The sequence below is a fragment of the Hirundo rustica genome, chromosome 8 (genome assembly GCF_015227805.2).
Source record: "Hirundo rustica isolate bHirRus1 chromosome 8, bHirRus1.pri.v3, whole genome shotgun sequence".
In the NCBI taxonomy this organism is placed as follows: domain Eukaryota; kingdom Metazoa; phylum Chordata; class Aves; order Passeriformes; family Hirundinidae; genus Hirundo; species Hirundo rustica.
In genome coordinates this window covers 24,051,073-24,068,114 of record NC_053457.1, presented here as the reverse complement: position 1 = coordinate 24,068,114, position 17,042 = coordinate 24,051,073, and the positions used below count along the sequence as shown (strand labels likewise).

Genomic DNA, 17,042 nt, shown 5'->3' with positions numbered 1-17,042 from the left:
GCAGGGGAGGGAGGCAGTCAGCTGCCCAGGAGACAACGGGTCGAGACCACAAGTGGCGAGGCAGGGATGGGTGGAAAGCTGGTGTTGCAGAGGGAGCAGAGGCAAAGCAGAAGGTTCCAGGAATTAGCTTCATCCCAGAGGATGACTGGGGAAGAAATGGTTAATAAGTAGGTTATTGGCAGCAGGACACTCTGTTTCATGCTCTGATTCGTAATCCCCACAGCTGCATCTCGCGGTTGGTGTGCCTGGATTCTGCTTTCGAATCTCACAGTATTTTACCATAATGAGAGATTATTCAAAATGGCACTGAAATCAAGCTTGGAACTGGACACCACAGTGTGAACTCCAGAATACAGAAATCTCCCAGGACCTCAGGGATGCTCAGGGATCCTGTGGCAGATGTTACTGCCAGGCACAACATGGTCTGCCCCGGTAGGAAAGGCAGAGTTCCTCCTGAGAGTGTGGTTTCTTATTGTGCAGCTTCTGGCATTTCAGGTAACAGAGGGAGAAAATAGTGCACAAAAGCTGATTGCAGGGCATGACATTTGCAAAACCTCATTGATATTCCAAGCTTGGGAACTACTCAGCAAGTGAGATCAACAGCTGATAAGGAGGGGGTGTGATGCCTAACAATCAATGGCGTTTTCCCTTCACCCATATGTGATATCTATATATCAGATAACACAAACAGTTAAAGCAGGAATAAGCTGCCAATGGCCATTTAGCTCTGCAAAATAGAGATCCCTCATGGTGCAGGCCAGAAATATGCCCTGAATCATCATTCATTTTGAAGGAACAAATAATTTCTCTTTTAGCTGAATAAAAAGGTCTGCTCCTATAACCAGCTGAGTGGATGGAAATAATTACATTCATTCATTATGCCTCTTCACTTTTATGAACATAGAACATGGAAAAAGATATTGGAAATGCCACACACACTCTTTCGAGATGTACGAGGTGAATTAAAAGTTAATGTCTGGATGGAGAATTGGACAAGAGTTACATAAAAAGAACAAGGAGAAACTGACTGTTTCCTGCATGAGCACGTCTGTAAAACATTGAAATTTGTATCTGAACTTGGCAGCCCTAGAAATTCAGTTGATTTGAGGTGTTTTGAGGCAAATATGCAAGCATATATTTGAAGGTAACATGATTTTTTTTTTATTTGCCCTTTTAATTGAGTAAGGCTCAGAAGAATTAGGACACATCTGTACATGTAATAGCGAAAACATTTGCTTCTGCAACATTAATTTTAAGTTCAGAATTATAATCTATCAAATACCAATCAAGCAAAATTCACTGGAAGTTTTGATAATTTTGGTATGGGACTATAAAACTTAGGGTCTATCGGCCTATCTTTAGTCGCAGGAATCTTATAAAAAAGATTGCTCAAGTAGCTGTTTTCTTTGTTTCCTTCCTAAAATGAACTGAGCATTGAGACTAAACAATCTGTTACAACATCTTGAAGTGCTTTTTTTATTTTTTATTTCATACCCTATTACATAAACAGAGACCCTCCATTCACTCCTGAAGTGCTCAAAAATCTTTTTTCAGCGGGTCTTATGCTTCCCAGGGTGGAATACTCTGGAAACTTTGTGATGCTTCTTTGCAAGCATCATGTAATTTAGCTCTTTTTCCTTTTAGAGAGCATAAAAGAGTTGGACCTACTATCAGAATTGGATATTTGAAAGGGGTTTGGTCACCTTGAAAAGTAACCCTAGTGTTTGAAAGGTTTTATCTTTGGGAAGGTGTCTATTTTTCTCCCATAATTGGCGCCTCTCGGTGATAATTTGGAATCATTTAATGAATCCCAAAAGTTATATTGCGCAAGACAAACTCGGGAGACTTCTTTTTTCTTTTATGTTTTAATGTTAGAATCACAGAGGATGTTTTAAGACTGCCTGATCCTGGTAGGTAATCAGGGAAGACAGGTCGGCTTTTAGTAGTTGCCAATCCAGCAAAATTTACTAGATGCATTTACTAGCTATGTTTTGGAGTTTTACAGTGTCTGAAAAAGCTCAGTTCAAAGGATAGCGATTAGAGAAATTTCCTAGAGTTCATGACCTTGCAGTAGATCTCACATGCCATGATTTATGTCTCTTGACTAGTAAATTAAAGAACCTGATGACTTGAAAGATATTTCCATGTGCTGCTTTGTAGAAACAGGCAGAAAACAATTCCAAGTAATATAAAATTTGTGTCTTATAGAGAACTACACTGTTTAGTATGCTGGAAAGACATTTGATGTTGCAAGACAGTTAACTGAGGACATGCTGCTGAGGCACATTTGGGAAGGAACCCTGCTTTAATCTCCCTGCTCTAACTGGAGGAAATGTAAAGAGGAAAGGAAAGACTACAGTCACCAGATGAAGTCGGAGTTCATACTGTGTGGGCTTCATCTTGTCTTCCCACGCGCATCATAAGTTTTTGCCTCTCTTGGAAAAAATATTTGCCATTCTTTGGGCCATATGTGCAACAGATGATTTTAAAAAGTCAGGGGAGAGATCTCCTACTGAAAGGGGATGTAAAACTAGGTAGGGCAATAGGGTATTTAGCAGTGCAAAGTAAGTACAGATGAAATAGCCATCTGCTGTCTGTGCACGCTGCAGTCTTAATCTTTCAGGTCCTACTGCCCTTGGACATGTAGCAGGAGCAGCAAGATAGAGAAGTCCAAGCATCACGTTGCTGAAAAGCCAGCTGAGTACACAGGATTATTTCACACCAGAAGAACATCACTAGAAAAAAAATATAAAAAAGTTAAATTGTCCAGTACCAAGCATCTGGCACACTCTCCTTTGTACTGGGAGCCCAGAAGTCTAGCAGGGCTGGGGCCATGTCTGGAAATGCCTGTAAATAATTTCTTACTTTGCCAAGTTAGAGACTTTAAAATGTCAGTAATGCCAGTGACAGCCTGGGATTTCCCTGTGTGAGCCTCCAGCATGGGAGCTGCTGCCAGCACTTGCACCATGCACTGGGATGGGCTGTGGGGAATCCCAGAGAGCAATGAGGAAACCTGGCACACACGGTGGGGTGATTGTGAGGCTGGTGTGGGGCAAGGGAGAGTCTTCAGAGGAGGCTGTGAGTGGGTATCCTCATGGCTTGGGCAGTCAGAAGGAAAAGGGCAGACAGGAAATTCTTCTGCTTTGTCTTCCTGTGAAAGGGTCCTGGTCCTGTGGGTCTTCCAAGGGCTTGACATCACCAGCCGCGATTCATCATGGTGGGATAGGGGGTGTGAGTGTCGAGGGGAATTGCATGTCCCAAGGGCTTTCTCTCACGAGCAGGAGGGGACAGCAGGAGGCAGGCAGCCCAAACCACTGTTGTTTGGGTCACTTCTCCTTTCTCAGGTCTCTCTGCCCAAGATGAGTGAGAAGAATTGGGAATGTCTTTGCTCAGCAACCCCATAAGCAAAGCAGCAGCGGCTGTAGCACTTACTCCACTGTCCACGGGCACTTTGCAATGGCTCCTGATGGCAGCTGTCCCCTGGTGTGAAGAGAACTGCTCTCAGCTGTGCCCAGGGCATGATGGATGCCAGATGCCACTGGCAGGTCAGGTCAAGCCGTCAAAACTTTTGGGTTGCTTTGCACCCCTGGCTGACCACATGAGCTTACTCAGTCACCCTTTGTACATTCCTCACCTCTATACACGTTACTCAGGAGGTTACTCAGTCCTATTGAACACACACCTAATTTCATTAGATAGTCATCAATACGCTTCATAAACTCTCTATTAAAGAATTGCATGCTTGTTTCCTTGAATATCTGCTGGAAGCAGGTAAACAGCTTGGACAAGGGAATCTCAGTACCCTTTACCAAAAAATATCCTATAGGTTGCCTCTTTAAGTACTGGGTGCACATATGGGAGAATTGGGGATGATGAAGTATTCACTCAGATTGCTGGTTTCCGCTGCATTGAAGTCAGAGACATTGAAGGCACTACAGCATTTATAACTGATTTCCTGAACAGTGTAGCAAATAGAGAAGAGAGCCCTTTTCTTGTAACTCACATGTGCAACAGAAATCACTTAGCTAACATAAATCAGGACTAAATTGCATTTAAAGGCTCACAAAACATTTCTGAAAGAGACAGGATGAGGAAACCATTTGCCACAGTAGAGTATGTTCCCATGATGAGTCCTATTAAAGCCTGATCAAAGAGCCTTATTGGCTTTTCATTAGAGCCTGGTTATGTACAGTTGAAATTCAGCAGTGATTTCAACAGAATAGGCACAGAAATATGCACAGGAGGTACATTTAAGCAGGATTCTAGGCCATCAAACTACGTGATTAAAGACAGTTTAATGTGCTGAGTAATGCAGTGTGATTTGGATGTAATTTATCCTAATCCAGTCTGATCTTTTACAGGAGAATATATTATAAGGCCACAATTAGGTGAGACCTGGGCCCCATCTGGCCTCCTGTCTCCTACAGTGGCTTAGAGCCAATGCAAGAAACAAAGCAAATACAGAGTGAACTTCCCTTGTGTGTCCTCTCTGTTTCTGGCATTCAACCGCTATGGGACTCTTCGGGTCAAAACATCCAGAGCATGGAGTACAATAGCCACCATTTATCCTTGCTTCATGAATTTATCTCATTGCTTTTTGAACCCATGCCTGGTTTTGGTGATTACAAAGTCTAACAGCAGTGAGTACCATGATTCAGCTGTGTTACATGTAGAAGCTCTTCTTTTACTTTGATTTAAACTGCTGTGCTCCAACTATTCTTCCTGGTGCAGTAATTCGGGGGCAAAAGCCTTTTTGGACAGGCTGTGTCTGGAGCTGGGGTTGTGCTTGGTAGTCTGTCACTTGGGAGTTTTCTCCTCTTCCTTGCCTCTCTCCATTTCCAAGGACTTTCCATGCATGCTGTGGTGGAGGTGATGGTATCCTGCCTCTCACGAGCAGGCACAACCTGGCGGGCCGTGAGTGATGTCTCCTTTTGGGGAGATCATCCACAGGGACAGGGAGATGGAGGAGACAGCGGCTAGGCACTACACACACAGCTCTGGGCAGAGTTAGCCTGGAACAGCAGTGGGACTGTTTGGGCTGCAGTTTAGAAACCCAGAGCTTGGAACCACATCTACAGAAACGAGAATTTGAGGCATTCATCCTCAAATCAGGGAGGACTCAAGAAAATGAAGTAAAGATTCAAAGCTTGTGCAGACTTCTTAAGCTCTTAATCAGATTCATATGATGTATATGCAAGCTCATTAACCCCACCAGTTTATAAGGTACATTTGAATTTATGACTCTGATACTCAATACTTAATTTGTAAATTTGATTAGATGCATCTTTTAAACATGTTGTATCTGCATGTAGCTGTTTGTAATAAAAATTCCCAAGTGAAGGGCACAACTGGAAAACCTCCACATGAGAATGATTAATTTTTATTAACTTGTTTTTATCACTCAGCATTTATGTTATAAAGGCTATAATAAAGTGACACATGCTTGGTCATTGTAAGACAGAGATAAATTTGGCCTCCCCACAAGGGATAAGCAGGGTCAGTTTAGAGGAGGTGAAGAACACCTCCACCCAGAGTTCTTGCTAAGGTAAATACATTTTTCTGTCCTGTGGAAAAATTTGCCATCTGTAAGAATAAACAAGGTAAACCAGAAACAGATGAGGATGTGACTCTTAGGCAAGACCTTGTTTTTATACTTCTTTCCAGGAAAAACTTGCTATAAACATTAGTGTTGACTTTTTCAAGGCTGCTGAGGCCTTGCAGTGGAGGATCACATGGCCTTAGCTCATTGCTCCAGTGTTCTGCAGCTCCCAGCCGGTGCCGAGCCATCTCTCCCCGGTGCCGGAGAGGCTGAGCTTTGCTGTCAGAGCGCCCTGCCCTGTGTCTCACAGCCTGGTGAAATGCTGAGTGTGCGTTTTCAAAGCTCTGTCCTCCTCCAGGAGGATAATTTCATCATAAAAATATAATTGTGAAAAATGCAAGAGGCTAATTCTGCATTTCTTTAGCCTGAGCCAAATACTAAAGTTGCTCTCTGGAGCCAAGCAATCAACTTCACTGCTGAGGAATCTTGGGACAGAAATCTGTGGCATTTCTTATGCATTTGGGGAAGGGGTTGGGTGCCTCAAACCCATCTCTTGTCCTTCTAACACCCACTCTACATAAAGAAAGAAATGGTGGCTGCTGCTCTCAAACACGGTGTGTCCATGCAAGGCTGAGATGGCCCATGGGGATGTCACTTGTCTTGGAGCTGTCTGCATCCCCTGCACTTTGGACTTGGTGGCAGAGCTCAAGTTGTGCTGAGTGTTGTGCACTCATCCTAATCTCCAGGATGAGTGCAGAACAGGGGATGCTGCCTTTTCTTGTCCTGCATCTCTGCCTCATGATAGAAATCCATGGATTCAGGTATAGGGAGCATTTGTGGAGAGGAGACAGTGTGCATCTCCTTCCAGCCTTGGCTTTTCCCTGCAAGCTGAGGTTACTGGTATAGGGGAGATTTTTCCTGCACTTAATAATTAAGTTTCCCAGTGTTGTGCTTGGAGTTTTGTAGGGAGAACTTTGGTTGACTTTTTCATTGCTGGGTTCAAGCAGGCTGTCAGAAGTCACTAAAGCACTAAATCAGGCTCTCCAGCTGGGTCCTGGTGAGCCAAACTGGACCACCTTTGTTATGGAATGCAGAAGAAGTCAGTGCAGCCTAAGCAGAAGTATGTAGCACATAAAGTTGGGCTGTTTGCTCTACAGGCATGCTGTGAAGACAACAGAAAGGTGACAGGCAGGCAAAATCCTCTCTTATGTTTTGTCCCTGTTCTCTTAAGGATGTGATTGCACAACAGTGATTTGCCCTTAGCAACAGAGGTTACATCCAGCTAGTGAGAAACGCCTGGGTTTGAAGTCAGGTCGACAGATTTTCTTCTTGCCCCACAAGTCCCTTTTGCCCCCGGCAAGGAATTCTGGAGTCTCAGGACCACCACAATGGGGCCCTTTCTCACAGGGCTGGAAAGCTCGACCTCTGCTCAGAAAGGACAGATTCATGTTGGAGAGGGTTCCACAATGCAACGATTTATATCAGGAAATGAACAGAATACTTTCTAAAAAAAAGATGAAGAAGAAGAAGAAGGAAAAAAGCCTTCATCTGTTTCTTTGGCTGAGGGAAGAGATCAGCTGTTGTTTCATGATATCAGAGGATGGAATGCTGAAGGGGAAAAATGTATAGCTGTGTGCATCCATGTGTTTGAGTTTCTATTCCCAATGCATAACATACAGAGCTAATTTTGCTTAATTACGTGTCATATGGGTCTCAGAGCTTAATGGGAATGGAGATGCCTTCATGCACATGGTTCAGCTTTTGCACTCTGAGTATCATGAGTAGGAATTTCAACCCTGCACTCTTCCTTTAGCTCCTGTGTGTTTGGATAATATTAAGGTGTTAGGTGCTCCTCCAACCAGAGTCCTTGGTGACAGGCAGGTGCCAGTTCTCGGTCACACTTGGTTTTGTGCCTTGTCTCAAATAGGAGATGTCAGTCTGGCTGTTGAGGAAAATCAGTTAGGAGAGTTTCAAGATGCAAATGTATTCTCAAGGTTCAGGTTTCTGTGCACATAGAGAGTAGTAGCAAAGTATTTTTGTCCTGGTTTACTTTAAAAATAGTGTCACAGAATCTGATAGGAGTGCTAAGAAAAATAGTTTGTGAAAAAACTGTCTTCATTACTGACTGCAAACTGAAGTGTTGGGAAGGGGAGAATGGACTTCCTTGTAAAAATATTTCTGTGCTTTTAATCTGCCTGGCAAATCATTGGTGATTAAATGATAATCTGAGTTGTTTGTTTGAAATGTCATATATCTCCACCACAGTCTGCCCACACCACTAGAGACTTTCAGGAATTAAGGAGCCTGGGAACAGAAATGACTACAATGTATTTCAACATGAATTAACAAAAGCTGACAAATACGGAACAATTTCAATATACATATTAAAATACTCTTGAGGATACAGGCTGACCTCCATTACTCGGGGTTTGTCACTGTCTCATCTCCTTTGGACAGCAATCACTGAGAAGGAGACAGAAAGATGATTTACTCTCCCTTTAGCTTCTGTCTCGTCTGCTGCAATGTCTGATGTGCAGCTTCCCCAGCCGTGCTGCTCCGTGGGTCTGACTGCTCCTCATGTTTTGCAGGCACTGTTTTCCCTCACACTTGAAACTCCTGGTTGTCCAAAATCTTTGCTAAATGAGCTGAAGCTGAGCCTGGCTTTTCTGACAGGCAGAGGCCCTGGTCTGAAGTGTGACATATCTGGGAAAGGAGGAGTCCCAGAGAGTGAATTTTCTGGGTCTGCTGTCTCACAGCAAGGGGAAGAAGCTTTCAAAAGAGCCTTTGCACCATGGGTCCCACAGGGATGAAGTCCCCTGACTGAACCCATCACCTCCAAGGGAAGCTGGTCCTGCAGGAGGCTTCTGCAGACTTGCCAGATCTCCACAGGCAATGCAGGAGAAACCCTCTGGGACAGATATAAATCGAAGTGAATTAGAAAATAGATAGGCAAAATCTGTCGCCAATGCACCTAGTCACCTCCAGTCTTCTCCATTTGGAACATTTCTTAGTCTCTATTGAACAAATGTCAGGACACTCATCACTTTTTAAACAGCTTTCCGATTGTGTTGCTGTTTGTGTGTATCTGTATATATTTAGATACGTCAAAACACATGTACACACATATCAGTGTTTATTAAGTCTCAGTGAATACAGTCAATCCCTAAAGATGTGCCATAAAACTTTTCTGTAATGTTGTTAATACAACCTTCATATTTAAATTAGATTGCAAGTGATGTATTAATTCATCAGAAGGTATTTTTATGATTCCGAAACTTCCAGACTGACTGTGGCTAGCTTAATGTGCTAACAAGGCAGTCAGCTTTATAACACTGTTTGTGGTCTTCCTTTCACGTTCATTGCTAGATTTCAAATTAGCAATGTAATCCTGGGGTAATGCTGAGGAGAAAGGAGATCCAGCTTCCCTCTTCTTTGTCATTGAAGAGTGTATCCAGCTTGTGTGACGTGCTTGACACCAGCTATGTTTTAATATCATTAGCAGCAGGAAATATTTTTCCTTGCCAGTAATGAGGCTCAGCATCAACTAAAAGTGGTGCCCCACAGGAAGACTTTAAAGAAAATTGCTAGATTCTAATTCAAAAAAGGCTGGAAATATGCTATTTTGAGAAAGGTGTTTGCTCAGTATGGAATGATCCTGGATGATGAAGAAGGGACCTCCTGGAGCTACTTTTAGTTCCACCTGCTGCTTTCATTGTTATTCTTATACCTAAGGTTGGCAGTGGAGTTAGGATGGTGGTGTCAGTTCTCATATAGAAATAGAAAAAGAATGGAAATACGTGTGTATATAAAGATGAAAAGATAAAAAGAGCGAGAGCTGAAAAAAAGTGAGCTTCCCAATGTAGCCACAGATATGGCATTGATTTTTCCTTTTCTTGGAAGCATTTTTCTTCTGCAAGACCACATTTTTTGTCTGATCCAAGGGCTAACGGTGTGCCAGGTGCAGTCTGGGTTGCAGGAGATCAGAGTTTCTACTTGGAAATTGTTACAGTTAAGAGAAACTTAAATAATTTCTTTTATTGGTTTGGAGACATAAACCAATACTTCAGGCTCCCACTAATGCTTCACTGAAAACAGTGAGGCTGAGAGGTTCTAACATTATTTATCATCACTTGGGAGAGGGAAGATACATCAATGAATCATATACAGGATAGTAAGACATAAAAAAATACAACATTGAGTCAGGCAGGGCTCCTTGCTCTTGCAGAGCAGCAACACAGATTTCCTTCATTAGCAGAAAAGAGGTGAAGAGTATGTACACAAAGAGCACTTTACACAGCCAGGGAGATTATTTGCTGTATGTCCTTTGCTTTGTATTTTTTTTTTCTTATCCTTGCTGAGAGAAACAAGTTTTGGATTTCTTCACTGTGGAGATGAAGATTTTATTTCAAGCTTCATTTTATTTGACACTGCTTTCCCCTGACTTATTGAGTGAAATGTTGGTGTACAAAAAAGTAACAAGACAGGGAGACATGGGCTTCCTGGGGTTTTTTCAGGAACTCCAAAATCAGAACCCAAATTAAAGCTGACTTTAAAACTTACAGAAAGACTAAATGAAATCAGGAAAACTAGCCCCATGCATTGATTGGCTTTTCTTTTTTTTTTCATTAAGCCTTGTGAATTGGGTGGTGGTAGTGATACTATATTTTATACAATACAAATAACTATTTTATAATTATTATTTTATTCTAATTACCTATGTCAAGCAATCATTATCTCAATTCTATTCATGTGAATTGAGTTCTGCATGCCAGGAGAGCTGTGTTGACAGCCCACAAAGCTCCAGACTGGTGTGGGAGCCAAGCTGGGTTAGAGGACTACATTTTGGGGACTGTACCATCCCTGGATTGATCTGAGGGATCTCTGTTTCAGGCACCATGTAGCAGGAATTATATTTGCATATAATATCACTTCTATAGAAGAAGCAACTCATTCATGAGCAGTAGCATCATCACATCAAATACAGCTGCAGATATGGCTGAGAAAATAACCATTTAATTGAAGTAGAAATGACACTGGGAAATTAAAAGAGGGTGCAAAAAATTCCCAATTATTAGTCACTGGAAGCAAATCCTAAACATGTAACGCATGGGGATGCACACAAAATTCTGGGAGAAACAGAATTTACAGGTAGTCATAACTCTGCCCTCAAGACATGTGTTGTTTCTTCAGCTGAGCCCCCAAGCTCTCTTTAAAGTTGAAACAGTTTGGGATAATCGCTCTCCGATCCTCTGGAGGATGGAGCAAGGTGCAAAGAGACAAAACCGCACTACAAAATGTAGAGGCTACTGGTGGGATTCCTGCGCAGAGAGCCTGCCCCGGGGCCGTTGTGCCAGCGTGAGCCCTGCCGTGTGCGGGGAGCACTGCCGGCACCGCGGAGCCGCCTCTGCCCGGGCTCTCACCGCCGGCCTCCCGCCTGTGCGGGCCCGGGCTGCGTCTGACAGGCTCCGGAGAGCACCGGCGGGAAGCACAGCCGTAAGAAAAGGGGGTTTGTCCTCAGTTTTGCTCATGCCGAATCAGTTCTTGCAGCTCCCTTCGGTAATTTCTTCCCCTCCCACAGCAGCTGTCTGGGGTTTCAGCTGTTCCGGATGAGTAGAGGTGCCAGCACCCTTTAAATCACTATGGAAAAGTAAAGGGTGCATGTTCTATCCTGGGAGAAAGGACAGAGTTTGGGGTTTGTTTTTGTTTTGGGGGTTTTTTTGGTGGTTTTTGGTTTTCCCTTGTGTTTTCCAAGTGCTTGTCAGAGGTAACTCGGAGAGGACGGGAGGTTATTCACACATTAATTAGCCTGGGGCCTGCCAGCCACGCCAGCACATCCCTGCAGCAAGCGGTGCACATTCCCGTTCCTCTCCGGGGGGGGACGTTAAGGGTTAATCCAGTAGCTGTGCATTTAACAGCGCGATTTAAAGGGGGGGGGGGAAAGGCAGCCCCTCTCCCCTGCCTTGCTGGTGGCGGGTGGTTCGCTCTGCCGGGCCGATCGCACGCTGCCGAGCCCGCGGTGCTGCCGCAGCCCCGGCGCCGCTGCCCCCGGCCCCCGCCCGCCCTCACCTCCGCGCTGAGGGAGGGAGGGAGGGAGGGCGCAGCGCGGGCCCTTCGGCGTATGGCTGCAAACTGGGGAGGCACCCGCTCTCTCTCGCCACCGTTCCCGGCTCTAACCATGTCTATTTGTTGTTGTCTTTTTTTCAGGGACTATGGATCTTCCAAGAGGAAATCAGGTAAGACGCCAGGGTTTGGGGTTTTTATATATATATATACTGCATGATTCTAGACAGGACCTTACCCTCCCTGCTTCCCCCCTTCTATTTGTCTTGTGTGGCGTTGAATTGTGTAGCAGTTTAACTTTTTATTGCTGAATCCTGCTGGAGATAAGCATCACTTTCTTTCCTTTGCATTGGATAGAGGAAAGCCACCTTAAATAGCGTTTTAGCTAGAATGACTGCTCTTCTCTGGCTGTATTTACACAGCTCTGTCTCCAGTGTGAGATGATAATTGTGTTACATTTCTTTCTCTTTCATTGCAAATGGTAAAAATGCAGAGTCAGAGTTGGGGGTCTTTTCTGTAGCGAAAGGATTTTTTTTTCTGTGCTGGTTTGAATCTTTTAACATGCCTTTCTAAAAGGCTCAGGTGAGGCTTCTGATGCAAAATGTTCTCAGTGCTTGTGTCTGCATTTGGGCTGCCTCGAAGGCTGTAGTTCAGTGTTTTGTTCTTAAAATCCTGGATTGAAATGTCCTATAAAACCCTGATTTGAAACTATATAAATCAAATTTTTCCCCTCCCCATGTAGCTCTTAGTGATTTTTACAGATGTGTTTTCAATAGGGATGTGTAATTATGGGCCTCTGGGTTTGGCTGCTCTGAGCTGGATGTGTCAGGGCTTTCTATTTTTTAATTTTTTTTTTTTTTTTTCCCCTAAGCAGCATTGAGCACCTGCAACTCTCATTGACTTTGTTTGGAACCTTGGATGCTTCAAATTGCATTCAGGGCATCCAAAGAGAAGCCTTTCAAACCAATACTGACTCCTGGAAAACTCTGGCCTGTGCAGGGAGTGGAGGTGTTTTTTTTTTTCTTCCTGCTTTTTAAGATGATAAAGAAACACTGCAGTGGCTTAGTCTCTGGGGAGGAAGGGAAAATGAATGTAACATACCGGACTCCAATGAATATCACTGTCTAGATTGATTTGTTGGTTAATTACGAGGGCTTTTAAGCTGCCATCCTGTAATAAGCTAAGTGATGCACTAAAGAGAAGTTGTTGCTTAACCCCGATGGCCTGTGTATCAATTGGCAGCTGCCTTTGCAGGCCAATATTTTTGGTATCTTTCCTTGAATTTCCTTGAGGTGCAGTGTGGTAATGAAGAGTCAAGCATGGTACAAGGTGCTGATCCCACAAACAAACCAGGGCACGCTTGGTCTTCTTAATCTCCTGCAAAGCTTCTGTCTGGGTTGCACTTCTAGGACTTCTTAAATGTAATATTAAGGGAAGTGTTGGTTCACAACAGCCTGTGAATTAAATTGGCAGCAGCACCTTCTCTAGAGGAGCTGACCATAAATAAAAAGGTCCAAGTGACTCGGTAGAAGGCAGAGCTGAGTGTGGGAGTTCTTGGCTCAGTGCCACATCCTGAGCATTGGGGGCACGTAAAAATCTTTGAAAAACGTTGCTGAAGTCTCTGGGGCAGCCTGATTTAGCACTGACCTGGAACAGCATTAGGAGACGCAGAGAGCTTTGGGCTCAGTGCACCAGTTTACATGAAAGAGTATTGCAATTCATGTGCAAGAGTTGTGAGGAGCTGCTTTGGGAGTGGAAGGAAACTGCTGCCTCTCCATTCCTGTGGCTCTGGGAGCAAGTTGGAGCTGATCTCCTATGACATCATGAGAAAAGCAATTGAGTCAGTGTAGCTGAGATGCCTTTCATAGATGCTCTCCCCTGCTGGACTCTTTGCCCCCCTGCCCTGAGAAGCCCAAGTGGTGTCGTCATTCATCCCTGCAAGGGGTACTCAGGCTGGGCTCCCTCCTTGGGCTGTCCCAGCTCCTCATGCTGCCAGATATCCTTCTGGGACTTCTTTCCTTCTTGGTGCTGGGTGTTTGTGCTGCCTGGGCTTGGAAGAGTGGAGCCGAGGGACACTCTTTCTCCACTTACCCCGTACAAAGAGGAATGTGAAGCAGCGCTACCAACAAATGGAGCTGCATAAAGGGACTCTGTTCTCGGCCATCTTCTTGCTTGATTTTAGAAAGGCAGAGCAATGCTTCCTTCTGTTTGGAGCTGGATGTTGTGGGAGTGTGCACGCAATGAGCAAAGGAATATGCCAAAGGAGTCGCCAGTTACAGCCTCTAACAAAGACCAGCTTTATGACACTTGAAAAAGTGATGGGGTAAATAAGCACAGATTTTTCAGGACTGCTGTGATGGACTTTTAAGATAACAAATAGCTTTGAAATGCAGTTTCTTCCATAAGTGCAGATCACTGCATCTTTAAACAAGAGACAAACAGGCATTTTTAAGTGCAAGCACCTCCCAAAAAATGAGACCTTATGAATATCTTGTATCTTGACCAAAGATGTGCTGGGAGGAGGCTGTTGGGTGTGAGCACAGCTGTCCCACACTGTCCAGCAGGAATCCCACAGCTGCTGTGTCTCAGGCATGTGCAGGCATGACACGAGCATGGCCGATTGCAGAAACATTCAGAGAATGCCTCAGACAGCCAACGTCACCTCTACCCTGACCTCTGCCTTGCCAGAATGAGTGTGTAGCTAGTCCTCTGCTCGCCCCTTAGAGCAGGGAGAAACAGGATAAGTTCAGAGTTTAATAGAAGTTATGGAAACATTTACCACTGCAGTTGATGCTGGTTGTAAACATTTGAGACCTTCTGAACCAAATGCAATAGCATGGCACGTCCTTAGCTAAACAAAAGGAAGTCTTGTGCCGATCTGGGGCATCTCTGCATGCCAGCCCTGAGCCAGGCTTCCTCTTGTGCAAAGGGCTGTGTAAACACACAGCCCTTTGCTTGGATATGATCTAATTATAAATGCTTTAACCTGCAGCCAGCTCAGAGACCTGGCGCTTCACTGGGGCTCTGTGAAGGCACAGGCTGTGGCCTGAAATGCCACATGTGCTGCTACCTTGGACTTGGGGGGCTGTATTTGATTCGCTGCAGAGCTGCTCAGAAAGCTCCTTCACGTTTCCAGGCAATTGAATTGTTGCTTTATGACCATCTGTCAGTGTACTGAGAGCCCTCAGTACAACTGTGAGGAGTGGTTACCACAGGCATATTCTGTACACTTGCAACAAATGGTCTCTTCTTGGTCCACCCAAAGACCCTCTGCAGCAAAATGGGAAGGAATTACTTTTCAAGCTTCAATTTGTCAATTGCATTAGCCAAGTGAACAGCTACTCATTTCTTACTCAAAATAGGCATTACTTCTATGCTGGCATCCATTGTGTGGTTTTTCTGTCCTCAAATCAAAATAAGGGTAGAATTGCTGCAAGTCTAGTAATGGATATTTGTATGGTACATTACAAGCCAAAGATTAGGTTAATCCATTCTGCAAACCCTACCAGCTACCATCTGTGCATGGTGAACTAATTAACCCTTGAGATATCTGCTAATCCTGATGTGGCTTATAAAACCAGTTGGAGTATATTTCTCCCCAAAGATGTCATTGTGTCCTCCACCTCAGCTAGAGAAAGCTGCAGACTCCTGGAGTAAGATCTTGTCTTGTCCTCTTGCTGAGAATCTTCCTTGGCTGAATTCATGCCAAAGCAGTCAGATCCCAGTCACGGAGCTGAAAGCAAGCATCTGGGACCTGGTGTTTGGTGGCAATAAGGAGCCAGTGTGGGCTTCACAACTTTTCTACACTGAGTCTCAGTGCTCCTTAACTACTGAGAGGATTCTCTTTGCTAAATGTGAGGTCAGCACAAGAGGTGCTTTCAAAGTGATCTCTGCCACCTGCCTTGTATGTGCCTGGGCAGAAGCACTGCTGGCCACCCCCTTCTGAAGTCATAACTGAGCTCCCCCTGCTCTGACTGCCTCTCTTACTGCTGGGGGCATAGCTGGCTTCAAGCCATTGCTTGGTGACTTCCTCTGGCACCTTGTTGCTCTGCTGTAGGGTGCTCCTCCAAGTGAAGGGGAAGAGGCTTTAATAATAGAGAAGTTATGGCTCCATCAGTCCTGCAGTTCTTCCTTTCCCGCATTGTTCAGATCCTGTCTGCATTGAGCTGGCTGTGCTTTGGCTCAGTCTGGCAGCTGAAGTCTATTTTAAATAGTAATTGAGCACTTAGAATATTAAGTTAATGATTTGGTTCAAGCCAGTGTTGCTTCAGGATGCTGATGAGTCTTCCTTGAATGAGTAAACCATCTTTCAGCTGGGTTTCCCTGTCCAATTTTTGGACTAGCAAGATTATGGCTACACACAGCCAACAATCACTGCTTTCCTTCTCTCCTGTAATCTAAAACTAGGAAGGATATATCTGCTGGCAAGTAAATAAGAACTTCAGAGTCCATTGGAAGATACTTCACAAACTTTTTATAGAAACATTTGTAATGCTGTGTTTTCCCTCAATGGGGAAATTACTAAGCAGAGTTGAGGGAGTTTCAGCAAGGATACAAGTGGGGCCTCAAGCGAGAAACAAGCAGATTGTTGTAACAACACCAAGGGCCCTCATGGCTGATCACTTTGTGGGATGCTGCCTAGGAATTACGGGTGGAGCTGATGGCCAAAGTTGCTTCCTTGTCCTAATTATTTATTACTAGAGAAACTTTCTTCCTCGCCCTCATACACTAAGGATGTGTGCTGTGTCAGCTTCAGGGAGTTGCCTTAATTGCTGTTTCTTTGCATTATTTGGGATAGGATTTTTCTGCTTCCTTTGTAATTACCAAGGGAAATGGCTCAACTTGTGGCTTTTTCTGTCCTTACAGCTGAGCTATGCTCATCACTTCAGAGCTTAACCTTTCTGATCCTGTCACACTTCATGTGCTTAGGCTGCGCTTAGAGTTGCATGGCGTATCTTGCTCTCTTTTTTTTTTTTTCCTTTTTATAAATGAGCTTTATTTTCTTGACTTAATCTGAGCTGCCTCCTTTAAGACAATGTGAAGAAAATTAATAGTGTGTGCCACCCTCCTGTGCTTAATCATTCAACAGGGTCACAAATGAGTGGGCCTCCAGGTGGACCAGCAGGGCTATGTGGTGGTAGCTGGTTTCACCTGTGGCAGGACTGAGGTGGTGACCCTGGGAACAAAGCTTGCTTGATGCAATTGAGCGTGGGGGTCTCTGCCAGCTTCACAGGCCTGTGGCAGGCATTTAGCTACACTTAGGTACAGGGTGAGAAGGGAATGTACAACCTCCAGCCCTGGCAGGTGTTGTGTAATACTTGTGGGGAATGGCTGCAGTAGAGAGACAAGGAAGGACTGCTCCAAGAGACATAGTGTTGCATTTCCTTTGCCTTAAGGTTGCTGCAGTATTGATGGGATGTCATCTGGAGTGGTGTTTTGTATT

At 44.4% G+C, this 17,042-nt stretch overlaps 1 protein-coding gene across 10 annotated transcripts in view; it reads left to right on the top strand.

Annotated features, from left to right (window-relative positions):
* Positions 1-17,042, top strand: part of SH3PXD2A (SH3 and PX domains 2A) — a 248,910-nt gene that overhangs the window by 141,809 nt on the left and 90,059 nt on the right. For 6 of the 10 annotated variants that reach the window (XM_040070646.2, XM_040070647.2, XM_040070645.2 and 3 more), the window contains one exon: positions 11,744-11,772. In XM_040070646.2, coding sequence (XP_039926580.1) covers positions 11,744-11,772 — 29 coding nt within the window. Of the gene's footprint in view, positions 1-10,993; positions 11,033-11,085; positions 11,096-11,218; positions 11,304-11,675; positions 11,773-17,042 lie in introns of those variants that run through there. The other 4 variants (XM_040070650.2, XM_058421470.1, XM_058421469.1 and 1 more) reach the window with 4 other exon arrangements.